This window comes from Hypanus sabinus, chromosome 18 (genome assembly GCF_030144855.1).
Source record: "Hypanus sabinus isolate sHypSab1 chromosome 18, sHypSab1.hap1, whole genome shotgun sequence".
Lineage (NCBI taxonomy): Eukaryota > Metazoa > Chordata > Chondrichthyes > Myliobatiformes > Dasyatidae > Hypanus > Hypanus sabinus.
In genome coordinates this window covers 37192077-37218121 of record NC_082723.1, presented here as the reverse complement: position 1 = coordinate 37218121, position 26045 = coordinate 37192077, and the positions used below count along the sequence as shown (strand labels likewise).

Below are 26045 nucleotides of genomic sequence, written 5' to 3'. Positions count from 1 at the left end.
ATTATAAATACCCCCATACCTTTCCAAAATGACCCTGTCCAATCAAGGCCAAACAGCAGAAATCTTCAAAATGCAAGGTCTGCTGTCTGTAAAAAAAAATAAAGTTAGAATATTTTAAACACTACCACAATTAGCCAAGAACAGACGAATTAGTCTTGATAAGTTTAACACTTGTGGATTTGACCATGTTCCTTTCCTTCAATTAAGTGAAGAAGCCTGGAAGAACTTACTATCCATGCTCATTCATGAAATATTATCACTTAAGATAGTGAGTGAAATATTGAAGACAACCACTCAATCACAGAGCAAAATAAAATTTGATGGGGGAGGGAGGTGATGGGTGGGGAAAGAGATGCAGGAGAAAGTCAAAGTACACAAAACAAAAAGAGGACTATAGTCATGGATATAATACAAATACGAATGAGCAATCAAACATCTGGTGAAAAATTTTAAAAAACAAATTATAGGCCAATTCAAAAATAATTCAGTCAAAGCTACTGAAATTCTACTGACTCAGCTGAAGTGGAGTTCAACCCAATTAAGCAGTCAGCTGTTTTGGACATATGACTAAGGTTCAGCCCTTACCTTGGTGCAATACAAGCTTGATTTGACTCATCTAGAAATTGGTTAATCTGTTGAGTTACCATATTTGTATCATTTTTAACTTCATCCTATAAAAGTGATAAACAACATTTGCATTAATTTTCTTACATGTGTCAAACAGAAGAATACTGCAGAGTTAAGTAACTTTCTTTTGGGTAAGCGAGTGCATTGAGCAAAAGTACAGGTGGTTTATTTGCTTGCTATCCAATTATCTCAGTGAAACAGCACTTCAATTTTAAAATTCCTACACAAAATCTCTTTGTTTTTGTCCCTCTCTATTGCTAATCTTTTTCAGCACCATAATTCTCAGAGGACAGTGTTTTGTCAGTTCTGATCTCAAATATCCCAGACTTCAAATCATTCCACCATTGTCATCCTAATGCTTTCAATTGCCAAGGTACTAAAATTGAGAATTCTTGCCATAACTCTCTGCTCATTCATTCTTGATAATGTCTGTCTGTATGCTCAAGGTTTTCAGTCCACTGTAAGTCATCCCTACAATCCATAGAACCATAGAACATTACAGCACAGAAACAGGCCTTTTGGCCCTTCTTGGCTGTGCCAAACCATTTTTCTGCCTAGTCCCACTGACCTGCACCTGGAAACATATCCCTCCATACACTTCTCTTCCATGTACCTGTCCAGGTTTTTCTTAAATGTTAAAAGTGAGCCTGCATTTACCTCTTCATCTGGCAGCTCATTCCACACTCCCACCATTCTCTGTGTGAAGAAGCCCCCCCCCCCCCCCAATGTTCCCTTTAAACTTTCCCCCCTTCACCCTTAACCATGTCCTCTGGGGTTTTTTTCTCCCCTAGCCTCAGTGGAAAAAGCCTGCTTGCATTCACACTATCTATACCCTCATAATTTTATATACCTCTATCAAGTCTCCCCTCATTCTTCTACACTCCAGGGAATAAACTCCTAACCTATTCAACCTTCCTCTGTAACTCAGTTTAAGTCCCAGCAACATCATTGTAAAACTTCTCTGCACTCTTTCAACATTATTAATATCCTTCCTGTAATTCGGTGACCAAAACTGCACACAATACTCCAAATTTGGCCTCACCAATGCCTTATACAACCTCACCATAACATTCCAACTCTTATAACTCAATACTTTGATTTATAAAGGCCAATGTACCAAAACCTCTCTTTACAACCCTATCTACCTATAACGCCACTTTTAGGGAATTTTGTATCTGTATTCCCAGATCCCTCTGTTCTACTGCACTCCTCGGTGTCCTACCATTTACCTTGTATGTTCTACCTTGGTTTGTCCTTCCAAAGTGCAATATCTCACACTTGTCTGTATTAAACTCCATCTGCCATTTTTCAGCCCATTTTTCCAGCTGGTCCAAATCCCTTTGCAAATTTTGAAGACCTTCCTCACTGTCCACTACACCGCCAATCTTTGTTTCATCAGCAAATTTGCTGATCCAATTTACCACATTATCATCCAGATCATTGATATAGATGACAGATAACAATGGGCCCAGCACTGATCCCTGTGGCACACCACTAGTCACAGGCCTCCACTCAGAGAAGCAATCCTCCACTACCACTCTGACTTCTCCCATTAAGCCAATGTCTAATCCAATTTACTACCTCACCATGTATACCTAGCAACTGAATCTTCCTAACTAACCTCCCATGCGGGACCTTGACAAAGGCCTTACTGAAGTCCATGTAGACAACATCCACTGCCTTCCCTCCATCCACTTTCCTGGTAACCTCCTCGAAAAACTTTAATAGATTTGTTATACATGACCTACCACACACAAAGTCATGTTGACCCTCCCTAATAAGACCCTGTCTATCCAAATACTTGTAGATCCTATCTCTTAATACTCCTTCCAATAATTTACCTACTACCAACGTCAAACTTATCAGCCTATAATTTCCCAGATTACTTTTAGAGCCTTCTTTAAACAACGGAACTACATGAACTATCCTCCAATCCTCCAGCACCTCACCGGTAGATACCGACATTTTAAATATATCTGCCAGGGCCCCTGCAATTTCAACACTAGACTCCTTCAAGGTCCGAGGGAATACCCTGTCAGGTCCTAGGGATTTATTTACTCTGATTTGCCTCAAGACAGCAAGCACCTCCTCCTCTTCAATCTGTATAGCTTCCATGACCTCACTACCTGTTTGCTTTATTTCCATAGACTCCATACCAGTTTCCTTAGTAAATACAGACGCAAAAAAAAATTACGATTCCCCCCATTTCTTTTGGTTCCATACATAGCCAACCATCTGATCTTCAAGAGGACCAATTTTAATCCCTTACTATCCTTTTGCTCTTAATATACCTGTAGAAGTTCTTTGGATTATCCTTCACGTTGACTGCCAAAGCAACCTCATGTCTTCTTTTAGCCCTCCTGATTTCTTTCTTATGTTTTGTTTTTGCTCTTTTTATACTCCTCAAGCACTTTATTTGCTCCCTGTTTCCTATGCATGTCATGCATCTCTCTCTTCTTCTTTATCAGAGTTCCAATATCCCCGGAAAACCAAGGTTCCTTATTCTTATTCACTTTGCCTTTATTCCTGACAGGAACATACAAACTCTGCACTCAAAACTTCTCCTTTGAAGGCCTTCTACTTACCAATCACATCCTTGCCAGAGAACAACCTGTCCCAATCCACGCTTTTTAGATTCTTTCTCATTTCTTCAAATTTGGCCTTTTTCCAGTTTAGAACCTCAACCCGAGGACCAAATCTACCTTTATCCATGATCAAGTTGAAACTAATGGTGTTATGATCACTGGAACCAAAGTGTTCCCCTACACACACTTCCGCCACCTGCCCTAACTCGTTTCCTAATAGGAGATCTAATATTTCATCCTCTCAAGTCGGTACCTCTATATATTGATTTAGAAAACTTTCCTGAACACATTTTACAAACTCTAACCCATCTAGACCTTTAACAGTATGGGAATCCCAATCAATATGTGGAAAATTCTTGCTGACTATTGGATGGTCTATAATACAACCCCATTAATGTGGTCATACCTTTCCTGTTTCTCAGCTCCACCCATATGGTCTCGGTAGACAAGCCCTCTAATCTGTCCTGCCTGAGCACTGCTGTAACATTTTCCCTGACTAGCAATGCCACCGCCCCCCCCCCCCCCCAACCTTCGTCCCTCTGCCTTTATCATGTCTGAAACATTGGAACCCTGGAACATTACCCTGCCCCTCCTGTAGCCAAGTTTCACTAATGGCTACAATGTCATAATTCCACGTGTCAATCCACACCCTCAGCTTGTCAGCCTTCCCCACAATACTCCTCGCATTGAAATAGACACACCTCAGAAGATTATTACCACCACACACAACACTTCTATTTGTGACTGTACATGAACCTTTAATATCATTTATTTTCACCCCCACTCCACAATCTGTCCTGGCACTCTGGTTCCCATCCCCCTGCAAATCTAGTTTAAACCCTGCCCCCACCCAATAGCAGTAACAAACCTCCCTGCAAGGATATTGGTCCCCTTGTAGTTCAGGTGTAAACCATCTCTCTTTTACAGGTCCCACCTGCCCCAGAAGAGATCCCAATGGTCCTGAAATCCTACCCCCTACACCAGTTCCTCAGCCACATGTTCATCCTCCAGAGCATCCTATTCTTACCCTCACTGTCACGTGGCACAGGTAGCAATCCTGAGATTACCCCCCTTGAGGTCCTGCTTTTTAACTTCCTACCAAGCTCTCTATACTCGCTCTTCAGGACCTCCTCACTCTTTCTTCCTACATCATTCATTCTCTCAAGTGTTCTTTGAAATTGTTGACAAAGCTTTACTGCATTGATATCTTGTGCAGTTCTGCAACAATTTTTTGTTTGCTAATGCTCTAAACTTCTTTAGGATATTTAAAACTATGTGAATGGAAGTTGCTGCTATTGTGATTACATATATAGCCTTTTATTTTCCAGAAATAACCCAAGGTACTTCAGCACAACATGCTTTGAAATGTAGTCCCTTACATGAATCAGTTCATTGATATTCAAAGTGAAATCACCAGTTGGTATACTGTTAAAAGTGATATTGATTGAAGAACATTTGCTCTTGTTATCCACCCGATTTAACATAACATATAGCTGCAACTGAAATGTTCTGCTTAAATCCTATGCTTACTTCAAATTATATAAACATACAATTTCAAGACTTCTTTCTTCTCCCTTCTACCCGACAAATCAAAAACATTCTAGTTTCTTATTTTACAAGCAAGAAATACTATTCCCTTCCCTCTCACCAGGAACAGTTCCTTACCTGACTATTAATCAGTGCAAGAATCTTTTCATCTGAAGAACTATTTATAAATGGCTGAGATGGCTTGGGAGGAGACTCAGGGCTGAAGTTTAGGTTGACAGGTGTGAAGTCCCTATATAACATAAGCAGAATTAAGTAATAGTCATGGAGTCATAGAGAAGTATAGCACAGAGCCAGGTCCTTCAGACTGTCTTGTCTATGCTAAAACCATTTAAAGTGCCTACTCCCATTGACCTGCACCAGGATCATAGCACTCCACAGCTCTCCATACCCCTACCACCCATGCACCTATCCAAACTTCTCTTAAATGTTGAAATCGAGCTTGCATGTACCACTTGTGGCAGCTCATTCCACACTCTCATGACCCCGAGTGAAAAAGTTTCCCCTTATGTTCCCCTTAAATTTCTCACCTTTCAACCTTAAACCATGACCTCTGGTCGTAGATTTACCCAACCTCAGTGGAAAAAGCCTGCTTGCACTTACCCTATCTCTACCCCTCATAATTTTGATAACCTCTATCAAATCTCCTCCCAATCTTCTATGTTCTAAAGAATACAATCAATCTTTCCTTATAACTCAGGTCTGGAGTTGAAACGTCCTTGAAAATTTTTCTCTATGCTCTTTCAACCTTGTTTACATCTTTCCTGTAGGTAGGTGACCAAAACTGCACACTATGTCTCAAAATACACCAACGTCTTATACAACTTCAACATAACATCTTATCTCCTGTACTCGATGCATAGGTTTATGAAGACCAATGTGCTGAAAGCTTTCTTTACAATCTTAACTACCTGTAACATTATTTTTAACAAATTATGGTCCTGTATTCCCACGGCCCTTTGCTCTACCACACTCCTGCGTGCCCTACCATTCACTGTATAAGACCTACCTTGATCAATCATACTAATGTACAAAACCTTGCACATGTCTGCATTAAATTTCATCTGGCATTTTTCAGCTCATTTTTTCTACTGTTGGAGATCCCTCTGCAAGCCACGATAGCCTTCCTTGCTGTCCATTACAACCCCAATCATGGTGTCATCTGCAAATTTGCTGGTCCAGTTAATTACATTATCATCCAGATCAACAAAGGACCCAGTACTCCACTAGTCAGTGCTTCAGTCAGAAGTAACAATCTACTACCATTCTCTGGCTTCTCCCACAAAGCCAAAATCTAATCCAATTTACTACCTCATCTTGAATGCCGAATGGCTGAACCTTCTTGACCAGCCGCACATGTGGAACTTTGTCAAATGCCTTACTAAAGTTCATGTACACAAAATCCACTGCCTTGCCTTCATCCACCTTCAAGGTAACTTCCTCAAATTTCTACTAGTTAGACATGACCTACCAATGCACAAAGCATGACTATCCTTAATCAGTCCATGTCTATCCAAACACTTTATATCTGGTCCCTTAGAATACCTTCCAATAACCTTCCCACAACTAATGTCAGACTCACCAGCCTCTAATTTCCTGGTTTATGTTTAGAGCCTTTTTAAACAGAGAAACAACATTGGCTATCCACCAACTCTCTGGTACCTCTCCTGTTGCTAAGGATGATTTAAATAACTCTGCCAGGCCCCAGCAATTTCTGCACTTGCCTCCCATAGGGTCCGAGGGAACACCTTGCCAGGCCCTGTGGATTTGTCCACCCCGATTTGCCCCAGGATAGCAAATACCTCCTCCTCTGTAATCTGTACAGGGTACATGAAGTAAATGCTGCTTTGTTTCACTTCTACAGACTCTGTCCATCTCCTGAGTAAATACAGATGCAAAAAAAAATTAAGATTTCCCCCATCTCTTTGGGCTCCACATATAGATTATCATTCAGATCTCCCAGAGAACCAATTTTGTCCCTTCATCTTTTCTGCTAGAGTAACTTCATGCATTATATTAGCCCTCGATTTCTTTCTTGTGTTCCCTTGCATTTCTTATACTGCGTAAGAACCTCATTCAATCTACCTGCCTATACCTGCCACGAACCTTTTTTCTCTTAACCAGAGTCTCGATATCTTTTGAAAGCCAAAGTACCCTACAGTTATCTTTACCTTCTATTCTAACATGCACATACACACTTTGAACTCTCAAAGTTTCGCTTTTGAGGGCCGACCACTTACCAAGTACACCTTTGCCAGAAAACAGTCTGTCCTAATCTACATTTGCCAGATCGTTTCTGATCCCATCAAAATTGGACTTTCTCCAATTTAGAATCTGTACCCATGGACCAGACCCTTTTTTTTTTGTATATTTACTTTAAAACTAATGGCATTGTGGTCACTAGATTCAAAGTGTTCTACACAAATTTCTGTCATTTGCCCTGTCTCATTCCCTCATAGCAGATCCAATATCGCATGCTCTCTTGTTGGGATTTCTATGTACTGATATGCAAAAATGAAATAAGCACGTTCATTTAATATTATTACCAATGTATTCAAATATATCCTCTTCCCTGGGAAAAGGCATCACAATGGTGGAAATTACATCATCACAACATGCTAACATAAGCTAAACTATTGAGTAGTATCCCCAGGCATACAAATGTGGCTCTATTTCTCTCTTTCTAATCAATGGTACTATGGTGAAATCTAATGCCTATCAAAGTTTATAGAGTCCAAAAGAAAAGGTATCAACAACAACCTTCTTGGTTTAGATTTTTTGATACTAGAATGTTTCCCCTATTCAAGGAAGCCAGTGAACATGCTGGTAAAAGTTGTAGAAAATACTACTTTATCAGTTCAAATTTGAACAGAAGTAATGTATCTTATATAATGACCTAGTTAAGATTTTTACTGCTATGATGTAGGTATTTCATTTTATCAGTTCTGTAAAAACAGTGTGTTCTGCTTTCAGTATGTTTGGGTTTTCGGCTAAAGACAAGGGGCTATGTTCAACTTAGGAATGTTGTGTCAACCAATCAGATTGGTGAAATTGGAAGAAGGTTCCAGAGAAAGCTGGGTGAGGAGAGATTTGTGAAGGACACCGGTGGGGTTTCTGATCTTTTTGGTGGGAACTATGGATGGCTGAGGATGCTGTGGGAAGGATCGTTTCCATTGCACAAGGTGTTTTGTGCAAATGAATGGCTCCAGGGAGGAAGGGCCAATTCTCCCTGAGAGTGCTAGTTTGTTTGAGATGGAACGTGGTGTCTGGAGCCCGAGTAAAAAGACAACTTCAAGATGAGCTCCAACGATGTGCACATTTAGACTGGTTTAACTATAATGGGCTTTTACCTTTTCCCCTTTTTCTTTTTCCTGCAAACTGATTAATAAAACTGAAATTTTTAAATACACTTTATAATGTTATCCAGTGTATGATTTGTTATTTCTTGCCGACCCTCAATTGTATTAACACAGCATTCGCTCAAATTGAAGTTTCTTTAATCGGAACATCACGATGTTCCTGTTGGGTTGAACCCCAAATTATACTGACCCAAGACACCTATTGTTTATGAAATGTGCCGCTGAATCCTGTGACCATTAGCAGGGCTGGCAGCAAGCCAGTTTCCATACGAGCCCAGTGAGAGGGCCGTACTTACTTCTGAGAACAGTAGGTCAAGGTCAACATAGAAAAATTGCACTGCATCTCAGTTGGGGCAAGCAAAGATACACTTCCTCCCAAATGGAACTGTTTCCTACCCAACAGAATACACTCTGTATAATAAAAAAATCATAGGATGGAATTTATTGGTAACTGATAAGGTCAAAATCAATAACAGAACTGCTAATGACGTTTTGAATTCAAAGCATTCTTGTAATCAGGTTTCATTAATCATGAAGCTGGTATCCTCTAAACCAGGTGTTCCCAAACTGCGGACCACAGATTCCTTGGTTAACGGTAGATGTCCATGATTTTAAAAAAAAATTGCTCTAAACAGTGGCCACCCTTTAACAGCAACACAGCTCAAAGTCCCCTAATGCTGGAACTTTTCTCACCCTTGTAACAGGCTTTGGAAGCTTGGGAGTCATTTAATTATTTCTTTATTGGCCATACAATCTTATAGTTTTCAAGTCCTATGGCACAGCTGTCATTCCTTCACTTTAAATTCTCCCATTTACAACAGCTTCAAGATTCACAATAAGCTTGACTCCAGGTCAGCTAAGCAAGTTCAGATGTTGCCCACAAATCCCTTCAAAATGAGCTCTTCATCATACCAATGCTGACATTTTGCTACACTCTAAAATTAGCTCAGAGAGGTCATACCTATTTGAGTTTAAATAAATGGGTTGACAGAGAGCTCAAATAAATAACAGCAAGATCGTCTAATCAACATATTGGAATTAAAAGGTCACATAGTGTCCCATTTGTAAACACAAAAAGAACAGCAAAGCTACAGAACACAAGTATTGCTCATATAAAGTGCAAGATACAAAACAAACACCTATCTCATTTCCTATCAATGTTTGGGACCCCAAATAAAGCTTTCACAAAAAGTAACCACTTACATTTTTCAGTTTCATATCTTGTGCATCTGTGATGATGTGTTGGGGGAATTGGAAGCAGACTAAAAGGTCATTCTACAGAACATCTACATTTAGTTTGGTTGTGACCCAAAGAATTCATTAGTACTGGAGGAGGTCCAAAGGAAATTCACCATCCTAATTCCTGGGAATAATGGAGTTGCCCCAACAAGGAGAGGCTAGACAGTTTTGGGTCTGTATTTCATAGTGTTAAGAAAAATATGCTTGATCTTACTCAAACATAAGATCCCAAGGGGGTTTGACACGGTGAATGGCCATAAGAAAATGAAACAGAGTAGTATATGTGGATTTACATGTACTTTGAACTAAATTGGGGGTACATAGAAATTTTCTCTCAAAAGGTAAGGCAGCAAATCTCTGGAATTACCTGGCACAAAGTTGAAGGCCAGATTGTCAGATGTCTTTAAGATTGAGAAAGATAAATATTTGAAAGATTAAGGAATTGGTCATATAGGGAAATGGCACAGAGCAGGAGCTGACGCCAGTGTAGATTAGCCACGATCATACTGAACAGCAGGGCATGCTTCAAAGGCCTGGTGACATAATCTTGCCCATATTTTTTTTGTGCTCTTGATTTGTTTTTGTGTTTTTCCCTTTCCCAGATGGCGCTTCCTGATAATGGTTGTGCTCATCATTTTAAATTGTTCTAGACCCATTTATTTTCTATTACCATTTTTCTCTATTTTCAACTTTTAAGACCACCTCATGCAACTTGCCTCAATTGTGGTGACGTGGTGCTGGAATTGTGCACTGTGAAACTGGGATTGGCTGTAGGCAATGGTGGACTTGTTGTCATGGAGCTACATGGAGGCAGCATATTCATCATTAGGCGCCCCCACGTGGCAATATTGATATTCATCTGTGATGCTCTCAGAAAGTGTTTCCCTGTGGAAAAAGCAAAGTCTTTAAGTCAAGAACTCCTGTAGATTCACATACTGAACACTTCGAGCAACACCAAAGCTCCCAGTGCTCCCGTTCTTTTCCCCTTAATGCACTAGATTCTAATAGTGGCTTATCAGAAATGAACCAGAAAGCAAACATCCAACATTTAAACAGCAACACTGTAACCAAGTGTAGTTAGCACAACACTTGTCAGTGCTGGCATTTGGCAGATCAAGGTTCAATTCACACTGCTGTCTGTGAGGAGTTTGTATGTTCTCCCTGTGACCATGGGGGTTTCCTTCATGTGCTCCTGTCTCCTCACACATTCCAAAAGATGCATAGATTAGGGTTAGTAAATTGTAAGGCATATGACTCTTGCAGGCTGCACCCAGAACATCCCTGAACTGTGTTGATCAATATATTTCACTGTATGTTTTGATGTACATGCAACAAATAAAGCTAATCTTTATTCTGCTCCCATGTCTTATGGTCTTTATTTTTTAAATGTAGTGTTTAAAAGTTATCGTTCTAAATTTGAGAGCTCAATGCTTGGAAATATTTGAAGGTACTGACCTTTCTGCTTGGGGAAAATTCGATTCTGACGTCGTAACTTTGGTCCTCGATTGATAGCAGGATTACAGAAGGTCACCTGCAACATTCACAGCTAATTGAGCTTTGAAGAGTTTTTTTTATTATTAACACTGCAAATTAGTGCTTCCAATAACTTATGAAAAAAAATTAAACTAGACTCTGGGCAAGTTTCATACTATGTAATTCAGAGAGTATGTTAGTACTGCAGATGAATTACACAGATCCCAACCTCAACCACAACATTTTGGATTTAAGCAGAGCACAAGTATTCACTGTGCCAAGCACAATTTGGTGGTGGGGGAACATCAGGAAAGGTGTTGTAAACTCAACTAGCTCTATCATGGGCACTCCCCAGCATTCAGGAAACCTTTAAAAGGTGATGCCTCAAAAAAGCAGCATCCATCAAGAGGGGCCCTCATCACCCAGAACATGCCCTCTTCTCATTGCTACCATCAAGGAAGTGGTACAGGAGGCTGAAGACACACATTTAATGTTTCTTTCCTCCGCTATCATTTCTGAATGGATAATAAACCTAAGATCACTACCCCTTTCTTTTTGCCCACTTACTTTAACTATTTTATATATAAAAAATACACACACATACATACACACATTATTGTAATTTGTTGTTTTTATTACAATGCATTGCAATGATGCAAAACGACAAACTTCACAACATATGCTGATGATATTAAACCTGATTCAATCACAGTATGGGAGAGATATCTTTAGTCTCTCCAGTCTATTCCCACATCTCTATCAATATAGCATAAACTCACTTGCCCATAATGGCAGACAAGCTCCAGGAAGAAAAACAAACTTACCTCTGCGGAAAGTACCCCCTGTGGCTCCAAGGATACAGTCATTGTGTGGCACTGATTGTCTAGAAATTCTTCAAGTCGTAGGAACTTTACCGCACATAGTTCTCGACAATCCCGCCAGTAAACAGCAATTTCCAACTCACGATTCTATGTGGCAGGAAACCAAACATATAGAAGTTCATATTGCATCTGTATATTCTTTAAGCTGAATTTTAAACACTTTATGACAAAAACAGAAATTCCATTTAAAGCAGGAAAAAAAAGGGATTGCAGGTTTACTTAATAGTTAATGTTTTTAAAGATTCCTTGCATTTCCTACGTGACTGTACCAATAACCTTCATTTAAAAATATTTAAAATATATTGATGAAGTACATGGGTCTTCAGTAGCAGGTGGTTCTGTAACTAATCAGTGTAGTGAGAAGGAATGAGACCAAGAACCTGCTTTCTGAACCCAAGAGGAATTTAAAAGCTGCAGATTTTATTATGGGGCCAAGAACACTATTCTACTATTCCAGGTTCACTCTTTACTAACAGTTAAATTTTATATTGCACTTTCTTGACAAGTGAAGATATTTCTTGCACACATGCTGCACGCTTACACAGCCAATTGATTTTAGGCTTAATTTTCTTAATTCCTGCCCTACTTACAATAACAGTGACCACATCAAAGCACTTCAATGTTTTGGGATAGCCTCTACAAATGCTAAATCAAATACTCTTTTTTTTTGCAAATTATTGAACTATAGAGATACGATCATTATTTTAATATGATGTTCTTCTTAGGCAATCTCTCAACATAAAGAGCATCTTGCGTCTTGTCCAGTTTTGGAGATTCCAAGTTGACTAATGAATCCAGTATGACAGCCACAGATAAAGCAGGTTGCACCCGATTCAGCAAGTGTAGTTTGAGATGATTTCCTTCTTATTCCACATACACATGACCTGTGGATTTAATGTCAAGGTCCTCAATACCATCTATATGGTCTTCTTCCACTGAGTAGTCATGGAACAGATCTCCAGGAGTGAATGGTGATGTGAAAGCATGCTTGTTCAGATTGAACTCCACCTGCCACTTCTCAGCCCAGCTTTGCATCCTATATGTCTTGTTGTTATTACAACAATCTTCTACACCATCCACAACAAATTTATGTCATCTGCAAACTTACTAGCCCACCTTTCTACTTCCTCATCAAAAAGTCATTTATAAAAATCACAAACAGCACAGGTCCCAGAACAAATGCCTGAAGAAGACCAGAAATCTCTAGGCAGAATACATTCCATCTACTATTATAATCTGCCTTCTGTGGGCAAGGCAATTCCAAATTCACACAGCCAGATTTTCCTGGATCCCATGCCTCATGACTTTATAAATCAGCCTACCAAGGGTTATTTTGCTGAATGCCTTACTAAAATCCACATACACATCCCTGATTTATCGTCATTAATTTGTTTTCTCACTTCCTCAAAAAAATCAATCATGCTCATGAGGTACGACCTGCCCCTCACAAAGCCATTCTGACCATCCTTAATCAGACTGTTTCTTCAATTGCTCACAAATCCTGTCTTCAGGAATATTCTCCAACAGTTTGCTCACTGGTCTACAATTCCCAGTTTACCTTTAACTTTCTTGAACAAAAAATTTTTTGCCATCCTTCAATCTTTTGGTAATACTCCTGTGGCCAGGCAGGACACAAAGATAATCACTAATGGTGCAGCCATCTCTTCGTTCGCTTCCCTATGCTAATCTGGGGTCACATCTTCTTTCTTAACCTCAACATGTTGAAGCATATTAGCTTATCTTGTGCTGACCTCACATTCATTAAGGCCTCTCTCACTGGTGAATACTGAAGAATTAAGTACCTCCCCCATCTCCTCCGACCCCATGAAAGTTTCCTCTTTTGTACCAGACAGGTCCTTCACTCACACTAGCTATCCTACATGTATGTGTAGAATTCCATGGGGTTTTCCTTAGTTCTACTTGCCAAGACCTTCTCATGTCCCCTTCTAGCTCTACTTCCTTTCCCAAGTTCTTTCCTGGCAACCTTATAACTCTCAAGAGCCCTGCTTCCTTCTTCCTCCTGACTAGATGTTCCATTTCTCTTGTCAACAACAGTTCCTTCACCCATCTTCCTTCCCCTGCCTCAATGGGGCAAACCTATCCTGAACCCCCATGCAAGTGCTCCCTAAATAACCTCCATATTTCAATTGTACATTTCCCTGAGAACTTTGCTCCCAAGTTCCTGCCTAATGAATTAGCCATCCCCAATTAAATACTTTCCCATTCCATCCATTCCTGTTCCTGTCCAAGTTGAGGGAGTTGTGGTCACTGTCTGAAATTCTCACCCACTGAGAGATCGTTATCTGAGCAGTTTCATTGTGCAGTACTAGATCCAGTATGACATCTTCAGTCTGCCCAGACATCCCTAACAATTTTTTTACTATCAAAACCACTTACACTAAGGAGGTGCCAAACAATATTGGGGAAGTTGAAGTCACCAATGACAACAACCAATGAAAGATATCATGGCTTGGAGAGGGATCTGCATCAGCTGAAAAAAATGGGCTTTTTTAAAAAAAAGGCAAATGGAACTTAATTCAGACAAGTGTGAGATTTTGACAACCAGGGTAAGTCATACACAGTGAACGGTAGGGGACTGAGGAGTGTGGTAGAACAAAAGACTGAGAATACAGCTGCATAATTCGTTCAAAGAGATGTCACAGGTAAATAGGGTCTTAAAGAAAGCTTTTGGCACATTGGCCTTCATAATTCAATGTACTGAATACAGAAAATAGGATGTTATGCTGAAGTTGTACAAGACGTTGGTGAGGCCTAATTTGGACACCTACCAACAGAGTACAGAGAATTTACAAGGATGCTGCTGGGTCTGGAGGACCTGAGTTACAAGGAAAGACTGAATAGTTTGGGACTGTATTCTTTAAAATGTGAAAGATTGAAAGATTTGATAGAGATATACAAAATTACTAAGGGTATACATAGGCAAGCAGGCTTTTTCCACTGAGATTGGGTGGGACTACACCAGAGATCATGGATTAAGGGTAAAAGGTGAGAAGTTTAAGGGGAACTCGAGGGGAAATCTCTTCACTCAGTGTGTGGAAAGAGCTGCCAGCACAAGAGATGCTTGCTCAATTTCAATGCTTAAGGTAGGTACATGGATAGTAGGGATATGGAGAGATGTGGTCAATGGCAGTACGCAGTTTAAATGTTTTCACTATGGACTAGATGGGCCAAATGGCCCATTTCTGTGCTGTACTTCTTGATGACTCGGTAACTCTTAAAACCTAATCGAGTTTTCTTTAAATGTAATTCAGCATTTTTTAAAATCCACTATCTTCTTAGAGCAATGAACATTTAATGATATTCCATGAAGAAATTGTCTTGTACTGTTAAAAACTTGAGATTTTTGATACACTCCAGTTATTTACTCTAGCAGTGAAAACAAGCTTTCAATCCAATTTACCTCAAGATCACCCACTTAAATAACAATCACTCCTCCTAGAATCAATTTTCTATTTGTTTTGTAGCCTATTAATAAATATCTTTCTTTCTTTACAATGCTACCACAACTAAACATCTAATTACCTTTGTAATTTTGGAAAATCTCTTCTGTACTCTTTCCTGGCCCTAAAATTCTTCCCAAACTATTGTACACAATTTTGGACAATTTAACTGCAGTCAAACATTAATTTGTAAACGTTTACCATGGCCTTAGAGCGCTAACCAAAACCATGAATTCAAAATTTGAATCATGCTGGCTCAGAGGTAAACTGCTGTTCATATCAATAATAAAATATTGATACCCTGTTCAGTTCAATGCTGAAGGACTGGTCCCAGGCTTGATTCTTCACTGAACGCCAGTTTGCTTGTCCCACAATTTGATTGTCCAATTTCAGAACGACACTCACTTCAGCTAAAGTTAAAAAAAAACAGAATTAACTCAGTCTTCAATTTTATTCCTGTTTTCATGAGTAGATATTGTAAAGATATACGTGTTTATATATTGTATCACATAATCTAGGCAAAGGAAGGCTGGTAGTGGTGGGGACACTATCTGGAGTCTGCATAGCGAAGGGCACACCCAAGATGAAGTACAAATTTCACAACCAAATGCCTCCCCACCACTAAAAAAAGCAAAATGACTAAATACTCACTACTTCGCTCTTCTGATTTTAAAGATCGACTTGTTGTAGGACGTCCAGCCCATGTCTTGACAGATGACAGAGGTATTTCTGGACTAGCTGAAGCATTTCTCAACCACAAACAACCTGGAACATTTTCAAGAAGATGCTGGCATCCTATTAATTTCACTTCTAATGTTCCTGTGGAATTAGGTTAGGAAATAAATGTACCACATTACTTCTTGGAACACGTATGTTTTCTTTTTCAACCTTTTTATTAATATTGACATGATAAGATTAATACATAGTTATTAGGATTACAAAATTACAAAATTAAAATGAACATAAAAGGATACACAAGCAATAAGTACAATATAGTTAAGTCTTCCCAAATCATGAATGATACAACTATCATATAAACAAAACAACAACAAAAAAAACTAGGTATATCATGTTGAAAAAAAACAGAAAAGAGAAAGGAAAAAGAAATTATTGCCCTAAGAAAAACTAATCTAACAAATTAACCACTAACTAATAAAGAGAAAAAAAGGGATTTTATTTTATTTTATTTTTTAAATGGGCTGTTTATAGTATCTACAAAAAGGCAAAGAATCATTAGTGTCCCCAACTCCGATCCTCTCAACATACATATAATCAAATAGGATTGGAACAAGGTCAAATTACATCATGTGAAAATATTGAATAAGTGGCCTCCAAGTCTTTTCAAATTTAATAGAAGGGTCATATATGACACTTCTAATTTTTTCCAAATTTAGACATAACATAGTTTGAGAAAACCAATGAAATATGGTAGGGGGATTAATTTCTTTCCAATTCAACAAAATAGATCTTCTAGCCATTAATGTAAGGAATGCAATCATCTGACAAGCAGAAGAAGATAAATGAATTGACTATCATTGGTAAACCAAAGATTACAGTAATAGGATGAGGTTGTAAATAAATGTTCAAAACCGTGGAAATAATATCGAAAATGTCTTTCCAATATTTTTTCAAAAGTGAACATGACCAAAACATATGAGTTAAAGAAGCTATCTCAGAATGACATCTGTCACATATAGGATTTATATGGGAATAAAAACGAGCCAATTTATCCTTGGACATATGAGCCCTGTGCACTACTTTAAACTGTATCAATGAATGTAAAGCACATGGAGGATAAATTAACTAATTGAAGAATTTTATCCCAATTCTCAATAGGGATAGTAAGGTTAAGTTCTCTTTCCCAATCATTTTTAATCTTATAAAAGGCCTCCGAATGCATTTTCATAATTATATTGTAAACATTTGATATTACACCTTTCTGAAAAGGATTTAGTTCTAATAATTTCTCCAAAAATAAATCAGAAAATCATGAGTCTTCCAAGCTGAATAAGCTTGGTCTATAATAGAGGGATGATAAAAGAAATTGGATACAATAGGAATTGCTAAAACAAACTGATTCAACCCAAAAAATTTCCGAAATTGAAACCAGATACGTAAAGTGTGCTTAACTATCAGATTGTCAATTCGTTTATGCAATTTAGAAAGAGCAAAGGGAAGAGAAGACCCTAAAATAGAACCCAATGAAAATCCTTGTACAGATTTAGTTTCCAGGTTTACCCAATGAGGGCTAGGAGATAAATCCAAATCCCTTAACCAACAATTCAAATATCAAATATTAATTGCCCAATAATAAAATCTAAAATTAGGCAATGCCAATCCACCTTCCTTCTTTGACTTAGGTAAATATCTTTTACCTAATCCAGGATTTTTATTCTGCCATATATATGAGAAAATTTTTGAACCAACATTGTCAAAAAAGGATTTTGGAATGAAACTTGGTACCGCTTGAAATATATACAAGAACTTGGGTAAAATAATCATCTTAATAGCATTAATCTGACCTATCAGAGATAAAGACAATGGTGACCATTTAGTAAACAAACATTTAATTTGATCAATTAAGGGTAAAAAATTAACCTTGAATAACTCCTTATGATTTTTTGTAATTTTAATCCCCAAGTATATAACAAAGTCATTAACTAATTTAAAAAGTAAATTTCCACAAATTGGAACCTGTCTATTTAAGGGGAACAATTCACTCTTATTAAGATTCAATTTATACCTGGAAAAATCACTAAACTGAGCCAATAATGATATAATTGCAGGAATGGATTTCACAGGATCAGAAATGTATAATAACAAATCATCTGCGTATAATGATAACTTATGTATATCTATCCCTCGAGTAATGCCAAAAATGTTAGGTGATTCTCTAATAGCAATTGCCAAAGGTTCCAGAGCTATATCACATAATAATGGACTAAGAAGACAGCCTTGCCTGGTACCCCAAAATAAACAAAAAAAGGAAGATCTTTGATTATTAGTAAAAACCGAGGCTACTGGAGTATGATATATCAATTTAATCCAGGACATAAATGTCGGACTAAAATTAAACTTCTCAAGCACAGTAAATAAATATGGCCATTCAACTATCAAATGCTTTCTCCGCATCTAATGAAATGACACATTCTGAGGTACTACTTGAAGGAGTATAAACAATATTCAATAATCTCCTAATATTGAAAAAAGGAAGACCGACTTTTAATAAAACGAGTTTGATCCTCCGAGATCATTTGAGGTAATACCTTCTACAGCCTGGTCGCCAATAACTTGGAAAAGATCTTGGAATCTACATTCAATAGAGATATTGGTCTATAGGATGCACAGTCTGTAGGGTCTTTATCTTTTTTCAATATTAAAGAAATGGAAGCTCTATAAAAAGATTGTGGTAGTTTACCTAGTCTAATTGCTTCTTCAAAAACCCTGCATAACCAAGGAGAAAGAGAAGAGGAAAAAAACTTTTAAAATTCCACTGTATACCCATCTGGACCTCGTGCTTTCCCGGAACTCATAGAGGAAATAACACCTTTAATTTCTGCATCCGTAATAGGAGTTTCTAATATTAAAAGTTCTTCAGATGACAATTTTGGAAAATTCAATTTCCCTAAAAAATCATGCATGGTATTATGATCATGAGGAAATTCAGAATGATACAGGGAGGTACAAAAATCTTGAAAAGATTTATTTATCTCATCATGATTAATTGTCATTTCACCATTCTGTTGGCGAATCTTAATAATTCGACGTTTAACCGAAGCATTCTTCAATTGGTTAGCTAACAGTTTACCCGATTTATCACTATGTATATAAAAATCACTTCTGATTTTCATTAATTGATTTTCAATTGAAAATGTAAGTAATAAACTGTGTTCCATTTGAAGCTCAACCCTTTGCTTGTAAAGCTCCTTACTAGGAGCAATCGAATATTTCTTGTCAATTTCTTTAATCTTATCAACAAATAAAAGAGTTTTCTTCTTAATATGTTTTCTCAAACCAACAGAATAGAAGATAATCTGTCCACGTATATATGCTTTAAAAGTGTTCCGCAGGAGATTTCATCCATGGAATTAGTTGAAAAGAAGAAATCAATCTGTTCCTTTATAAATTTAAAAAAATCCGGATCTTGTAGTAAGGTAGAATCAAATTGCCATTGCTTAGTACCAAGAGCTGTGTCCATTAATTTAATAGAAAGTTTCATTGGAGCATGATCAGAGATGGCTATAACGTCATAATTACAACCAATTACAGATGGAATAAAACAAGAGTCAATGAAAAAGTAGTCAATTCTCGAGTAAGTATGATAGACATGTGAGAAAAATGAAAAATCTTTGTCCTTAGGATGCAGAAATCTCCAAATATCGAAAATCCCAGTATCAGTCAAAAAAGAATTGATATAAGTGGCCGACTTATTTGGTAAAGTCTGAATGGATATAGATCTATCCAGCAAAGGATTTAAACAACAATTGAAGTCACCACCCATTATTAACATATATTCGTTTAGATTAGGTAGAGAAGTAAATAAAGACTTGAAGAAATCAGGATAATCCACGTTTGGAGCGTAAACATTAACCACAGCAACCTTCTTATTAAAAAGTAACCCAGTAATTAACAAAAATCTACCATTCGGATCCAAAATAATATCGTGTTGAAAAAATGTAATGGAGGAGTCAATAAAAATTGAAACTCCTTTTACTTTGGCGTTTGAATTCGAATGGTACTGTTGACCACTCCAAAACCTAAAAAAATGCTAATTGTCCTCTTTCCTCACATGAGTTTCTTGTGCAAAAATAATATGCACTTTTAGTCTTTGGAATACTTTTAAAATCTTTTTCCGTTTAAGCCATTAGTATTCCAAGAGACAAAATTAATGGTCTGAGCCATATTTCTAAAATCAACCCTTTGGTATATAAAGAGTTAACCAAAGTAGGAACTCATGCACCTGGAAGAGGAACAAAAATAAGTGGAGGAATCGGAAATGACGACACATCACACATTTTAATAGTTTGAAATCAGCCCAAATGAAAAAACCAGAAAAACTAATAAAAAGACCAATAGAATTAGAAAGAAACCCCCCCACCCACCACCCATGAAAAAGAGATCCTCCTGAGCCTAAAGGAGGCCAGGAAAAAAAGCGTGACACTTAATCTACCCCCATGTCTCCAGAAGGCGACTCCAAATATATAAAGGAGAAAAAGAAATCCACCCAAAATCCTAAAAAGTAATTAACACTATGCTAAAACAGACTTCTTAATATAATTGCTAGTAAAAAGAAAACAAAAATATGAACACTGGTAACTTATAAATCAGGTTAAAACCTGAACAAATAAAAGTTAGGATGTGATAAGAAAGGCATTATAGGACGAAGACGACAAAAAAAATGGCGAAATCAAAAACAAGCAAGTATTTTTAAAATGAAACCGCCATCTTAGTTACACAAAAAATGAAAAAAAGATATCAAAACGTTAAAAAAATTCACCTTCAGAGAATTAATAATAATGACCAAAAAATAAAATACAATGGTTAAAGTAAGTAAATTAAAAAGATTAGTACATCGATAAAGAAAAACTTTAATAGGAATATAAAATGTAAAATAAACCTACACCAATAACTTATTGGAACATGTATGAATGACAAAATATTCTCCAAACCTATCAAACTATCAGGACAAAAGCACAGGAATTGTCATGATGGTACTTGTTTCTCTGGAAGAACACAGAAAGATTAGGAGACTTCCCACCAGCAGTAGATGGTGGGGAAAAGAACCTATAATCTCAATTTCTTATGCTGCTCAGATCACAAACAGAATTGGGGCAACATAGTTAGCCTAACACTATTACAGTGCAAGTGACCCAGGTTCAGTTCCTGGCACTGTACTTTCTCCTGGTGCTTCCTCTGGGTGCTTTGATTTTCTCCCACATTTCAAAGATTTAAGAATTTGTAGGTTAATTGGTCCAATGGGTGCAATTAGGTGGCATGAGCATCTCCAAATACATAAACTGAATAAATCCCATTAATATAACAGCGATTTTTCTCGTTGGCCATTTGAAAATGAGAAAATAAAGAGCCTCTACCTGTTAATGCTGCTGATTTAATGAAGGCTGAAGTGTGGTATGAAGCACCAAAACGAGTTAGTTCCATTGATGGCGAATTCACAATTTTCAACTCTTCTTTGATAACTGCCTGGAGGTAATGATCATTAGGGAGTTCTCTTAGGCGACACTCCAGTGATATACGAAGTAGATTTATTTTTTGGGCTGACTCCCACAACTGTGATTGTGCCTGATGTGAAAACAAACATTTGTCAAAAACAATACTTATTTCACACTGAAAACTATTATATTTTAAAGCAAAGTTAGTTTATGAATTGGCTTTTATGTTCAACTTATTCCTTGCCCATTCTGAAGGGAGATTTACACCGAGGTGGTAGTACTCTGCTTGCATTGATACCTGGGGTTGGCATCAGAAATCTTTCATTCTGCTCATTTAAGCAATGGAAGTGGTTGTCGCTCTTTCTGTCTGTCCAGTTGCATATCATACCCCAAGGCATGTCATGGGAGATTATCAGACCTTCACCCTCAAGAGGACTTTTAAAAATAACAAGAAATGGCGTGTTCATAAATAGCAAAAGGAAACGGCAGATTTGTATTACAGGATAAAAAGGACAGCATAATTGTGTATATTCATGTAAATAAGTTAATATGACCAGAGAACTTCGTCACATCATGCAAGTATGTGGGCAGAATTGAGCAAAATAAGCACCTATGCTTGAAGTTCTCATAATTTGAAACTGTTATTAAGTAGAATTGACCTGTAGTATCCAGGACCCATTTTAGCAAGTGTTACAATGGATGGCTCATGAGGCACAGAGGAATAATTCTAAGATAAAGAGATTTAAATGAAGGCAATCACTTCGAAATTTGCCAATTAAGGAGAGCTTATGTAGCTAATGGCAAGAAAGAGTGCAACTTTCAGAGGATGCTGTACAAATTTCAACTGAGGCTTGACAGGTGGAAAAAGTCATGAAGATTTAGATTTAGTGGTGCAGAGACATACTGTACTTTTCATTATTTAAATAAAAATGTCCATCTACTTGGTCAGGAAGATACAAAAGGTACCATATTATTTTTCAAAGTTCCTTGCACAACTGTTTGCCAAAAGATTTGCATATGTGCTCTAAAAAAATAATAGTTAATACAAAGCAAACCATAAACATATTCCAAAATGTTGGTACCATCAAAAAATATTTTTGTTGATCATTTAGTTGTAAGAAAAGTTATTTTAGAATTAAGACAAACTGTCAATGTGATACTTCATCAATTGGATTTTACATGCACACGGTATAGATGAAGAGACAATTCCTTCTTTAAAACCCCGAGTAACATTCAGCTATTTCCAGGCATAATTCCTTCCCACAAATCTTCCCAAAAACGCAAATGTAGCACAGTATTTGTAGTTTAATTTGAAGGTGCAAAAGTAAATTTTCTTACAAGATAATTTATTGATTCTTTAGGTACTACCTATTCTTCTAGTACCATCCAAAACATAATTGCAACTTAAATAAAATTCCCACCATCTTGTCCTAATGAAGGGTCTTGGCCTGAAACGTCAACTGGTTATTCCCCATTACAGATGCTGTCTGACTTGCTGTGATCCTTCAGCATTTTGAGTGTGTTGCTCAACATTTCCAGCATCTGCAGAACTTGTGTCCCATTGCTTTCTACTTGTATTTCATTTCTTTGTTCAGATGAAAACTAAAATCATATTTTCCCACAAAAAATATTGATTTCCTGTACACTTGCTCATTCATTCAGCTCAAATGGTGCAACTGTTTAAGAATAACATACCTCAACCAGAACTCTCTTCTCCTGGTCCTTCTTTCCATCTAGCAACTTCACTGCATTTTTTGCACCTTCTGCTATTGCAGACTCAACTCGAAGGTGATGTCTCAGTTCTTCAACTCTTAGCTCTAGAGAACTGATGTGTCCTTGGTTGGAACACAGAACAAGAAGATAATAAGATCAAATGTTAACAAGCAGCTCATTCCAACCAACTGCTCTATTTATTTAATATGGTGACCTACAGCAAAACCATTTTTTTTAATGATTTAAAATATTTTGGGATCTTGACGTCCTTTGAAATGGCAGCATTTTATGATCCATCACTTATGCCTTTTAGTAAGTGGTGGTGATCTGCTGCCTTGAACTCCACCAGTCTTTCTGATGAAGGCAGTTCCATGAAGCTGTTGGGAACAGATTGAGCCAGAGACAATGGCTCTGAATCCCAAAAACCTGTCCCCATACAAGTCAAGCAACCATACATTTAAGATAAGTACAACTGTTCCAAGTTCAAAGTAAAATTTATTATCAGAGTACATACTTGACTCCATTTTGTATAGTCAACTGTCCTGTGGTACCCGAAAGCGAAGAAGCCAGTGACTACAGTACAAGGATGTCCTGCATAGAAGCCTCAAGAAAGCTGACATTGCCCCATCAACAGTGGAGGATCTGGCTCAAGATCAGAAAAGATGTGGATGTTGCTGAGAACAAGCTCATGCCACAACAGAGCTTCTGCCACTGCTGCCCCCCAGGCCTCACCTGCAGTGCCTGTCAGGGATTGGCCTGCACAGCCACTCCAGGACTCGCATATCAAACCCCACTAACGGGGGGGGGGGGGGGGAGAGGGGGGGAGTACACACACACACACACACACACACAGGGAGAGACACAGAGACAGTTGATAATTGGTGATAACTGATCATGTTTGACACAGGTGGAAATGTGAAGACAATGGAACTCCACTTTGTACTAATGTTATAATGTAATCATCACATTAAAAATTAGTTAAACCAAAATTATTCTTGATGAGTAGCATCCTCACACAAGGAGGAACCTGAAAATTTACAATATGTGCAATTTGCTCATGGCATAAGAGGCATAAAATGCTAGTGCTCCAAATTCTAACTATAACCTAAGCACCACTATAGTAATTTTCTTTTACTATAGTAGTAAAATTAAACATTAAAGCTGATTTGATAGTCTCCTTTATTTCATGAAGGGACAATAAATTACTGATCACACCATGAAGAATTATTACAACTGGGCATAGGAGCACTGATTACTACTCTGAACCAGGAGTTTCAAAGCTCTTCAAGCCAAGTGTTCATCAACCGAATTAGTGTTTCTCAGCCACAAGGCGCAAATCCAAACTGGAACAGTTCCCACTCCCACAACATTGACAAATAAAGTCTCAAGTTCCATAAAATAGTTAAATTTTCTAACATGCATTTCCAATTTCACTGCCTACCTAGAGTTTCATTGGCATCAATGGGTGTTCCAATAGTGCGAGTTACTTTGACGATCTGCATTCTGATTATATCAATCTTTATTTTACTGTCCTGCAACATCTGCTGTGCTGCTGTTAACATCTTACGATCCTGGCAACAATCACAGAACAATTGTTTTTAAGTATATCATGCTGAGAGGAAGCAATTAACATTCAAATACCAGACTTCACATAGATATTTAAATGAATTTTGCTTCTTGCAGCTGTATTTAAGTAGAAACAATAAAGCAGCTTCTAGTGAATGCGCATAACAAGGAAAGTGGGGGTTGCATGTATAAATCCTTAGCCACTGTGCAGCAGACATCTTCTCCCATCCTCAGAAAGAGGAATAAGAAAAGCAATCACAAAATCTCAGAGCGATCAATAATCTAGTCAGAAATGTTTTGTCATGACTGTCTTAAAGCATATAGCTGCTAAATCACTGAGACATGCATCACTAACACCAGGTGATGAAGCAAAAATTACTGCTGGACTGACTAAGCTGACAAACCAAGCCAATAACAAAGCAACTATCACTTAATATTCACGTTTACCGAGAGCCAGATATACATCTTGCAACATTAAAATTATCATTCTGATTCTTTTGAAGTTTCAAAAGTGTGGAATATTAGCTTCAAACTTAACCCTCTCCAATTTGGCAATCAAGGAAATCCTTGCTAACCTCATCACTTAATACCAAGTTTTTCTATTTTTTGCATCTTAACACGTTCAAGGCTGCAACTTAAAATAAGCACTTGCAGTCTTATATTAAATTACATCCATTGACAAGCAGGTTGCCTGATCCACCCTGCTGCTAAAGTCTCCTCAAAAGTATGAAAACTAATGGTGCAAGGTACCTTTCTAAGTTCAGACTTCTTCAGATGTCCCAACCAGATGAGTTCAAGAGCAGAGAGCTTACCTTTGATAGTCCATTTGAGTACATTTGGATCATGTTTTCAGCTCCCTGTTTCACCTTCATTTCAATATTTAGCTGTCTCTTTAGAGCTGCAATTCGACTGCCCAATGGAGTTAGACACTGCTCCCAGCAGCAGGAGTCTGGAGATAATTCACCATCTGTGGTAATTAAATGTTAGTCTTGGATACTTTCTGTTTATTCACCATAAACACAGACTATCAGACAGATGAAAAGCAGCCAAAGAGTTTTTTTTAAATCTCTCATCCAAAAGAACTTAACATTACATTTCATTTTAAAATTATAAAGTTTTATGCAATATTATATTGTTAAACTTTGACTTTCAAAAAGACATTAAATCATCCAATCTGCTTGCCTCTTGTAGTAGTTCAAACCTTGATAAAGATCCCACTGCATCTTTAATAAAAGTACAGAGAGCTTTTTCCGGAATCCTGAACAATACCATAGATGTTGTTTATTTCAACTCACTGGACTTCACGGTACCAATTGTGCAAAAAGAATTTTTAGAAACTTTTGAGGCAAAAAGCAATGCAAGAACTTTTCTTCGCCCAGCTGAAAACTATTATCTTATGAACAAGGGAAAATCTGCAAATGCTGGA

At 37.6% G+C, this 26045-nt stretch overlaps 1 protein-coding gene across 1 annotated transcript in view; it reads right to left on the bottom strand.

Moving 5' to 3' along the window:
• Window positions 1–26045, bottom strand: part of LOC132407502 (serine/threonine-protein kinase N2-like) — a 58235-nt gene that overhangs the window by 20380 nt on the left and 11810 nt on the right. Inside the window, exons 3-14 of the mRNA XM_059994137.1 lie at window positions 25432–25586; window positions 24495–24624; window positions 23036–23175; window positions 21263–21470; window positions 15822–15989; window positions 15471–15580; window positions 11653–11796; window positions 10811–10886; window positions 10072–10240; window positions 4878–4989; window positions 586–671; window positions 20–86 (exon numbers count right to left, since the gene is read on the bottom strand). Of these exons, the coding sequence (XP_059850120.1) occupies window positions 20–86; window positions 586–671; window positions 4878–4989; window positions 10072–10240; window positions 10811–10886; window positions 11653–11796; window positions 15471–15580; window positions 15822–15989; window positions 21263–21470; window positions 23036–23175; window positions 24495–24624; window positions 25432–25586 (1565 nt within the window). The remainder of the gene's footprint in view (window positions 1–19; window positions 87–585; window positions 672–4877; window positions 4990–10071; window positions 10241–10810; window positions 10887–11652; window positions 11797–15470; window positions 15581–15821; window positions 15990–21262; window positions 21471–23035; window positions 23176–24494; window positions 24625–25431; window positions 25587–26045) is intronic.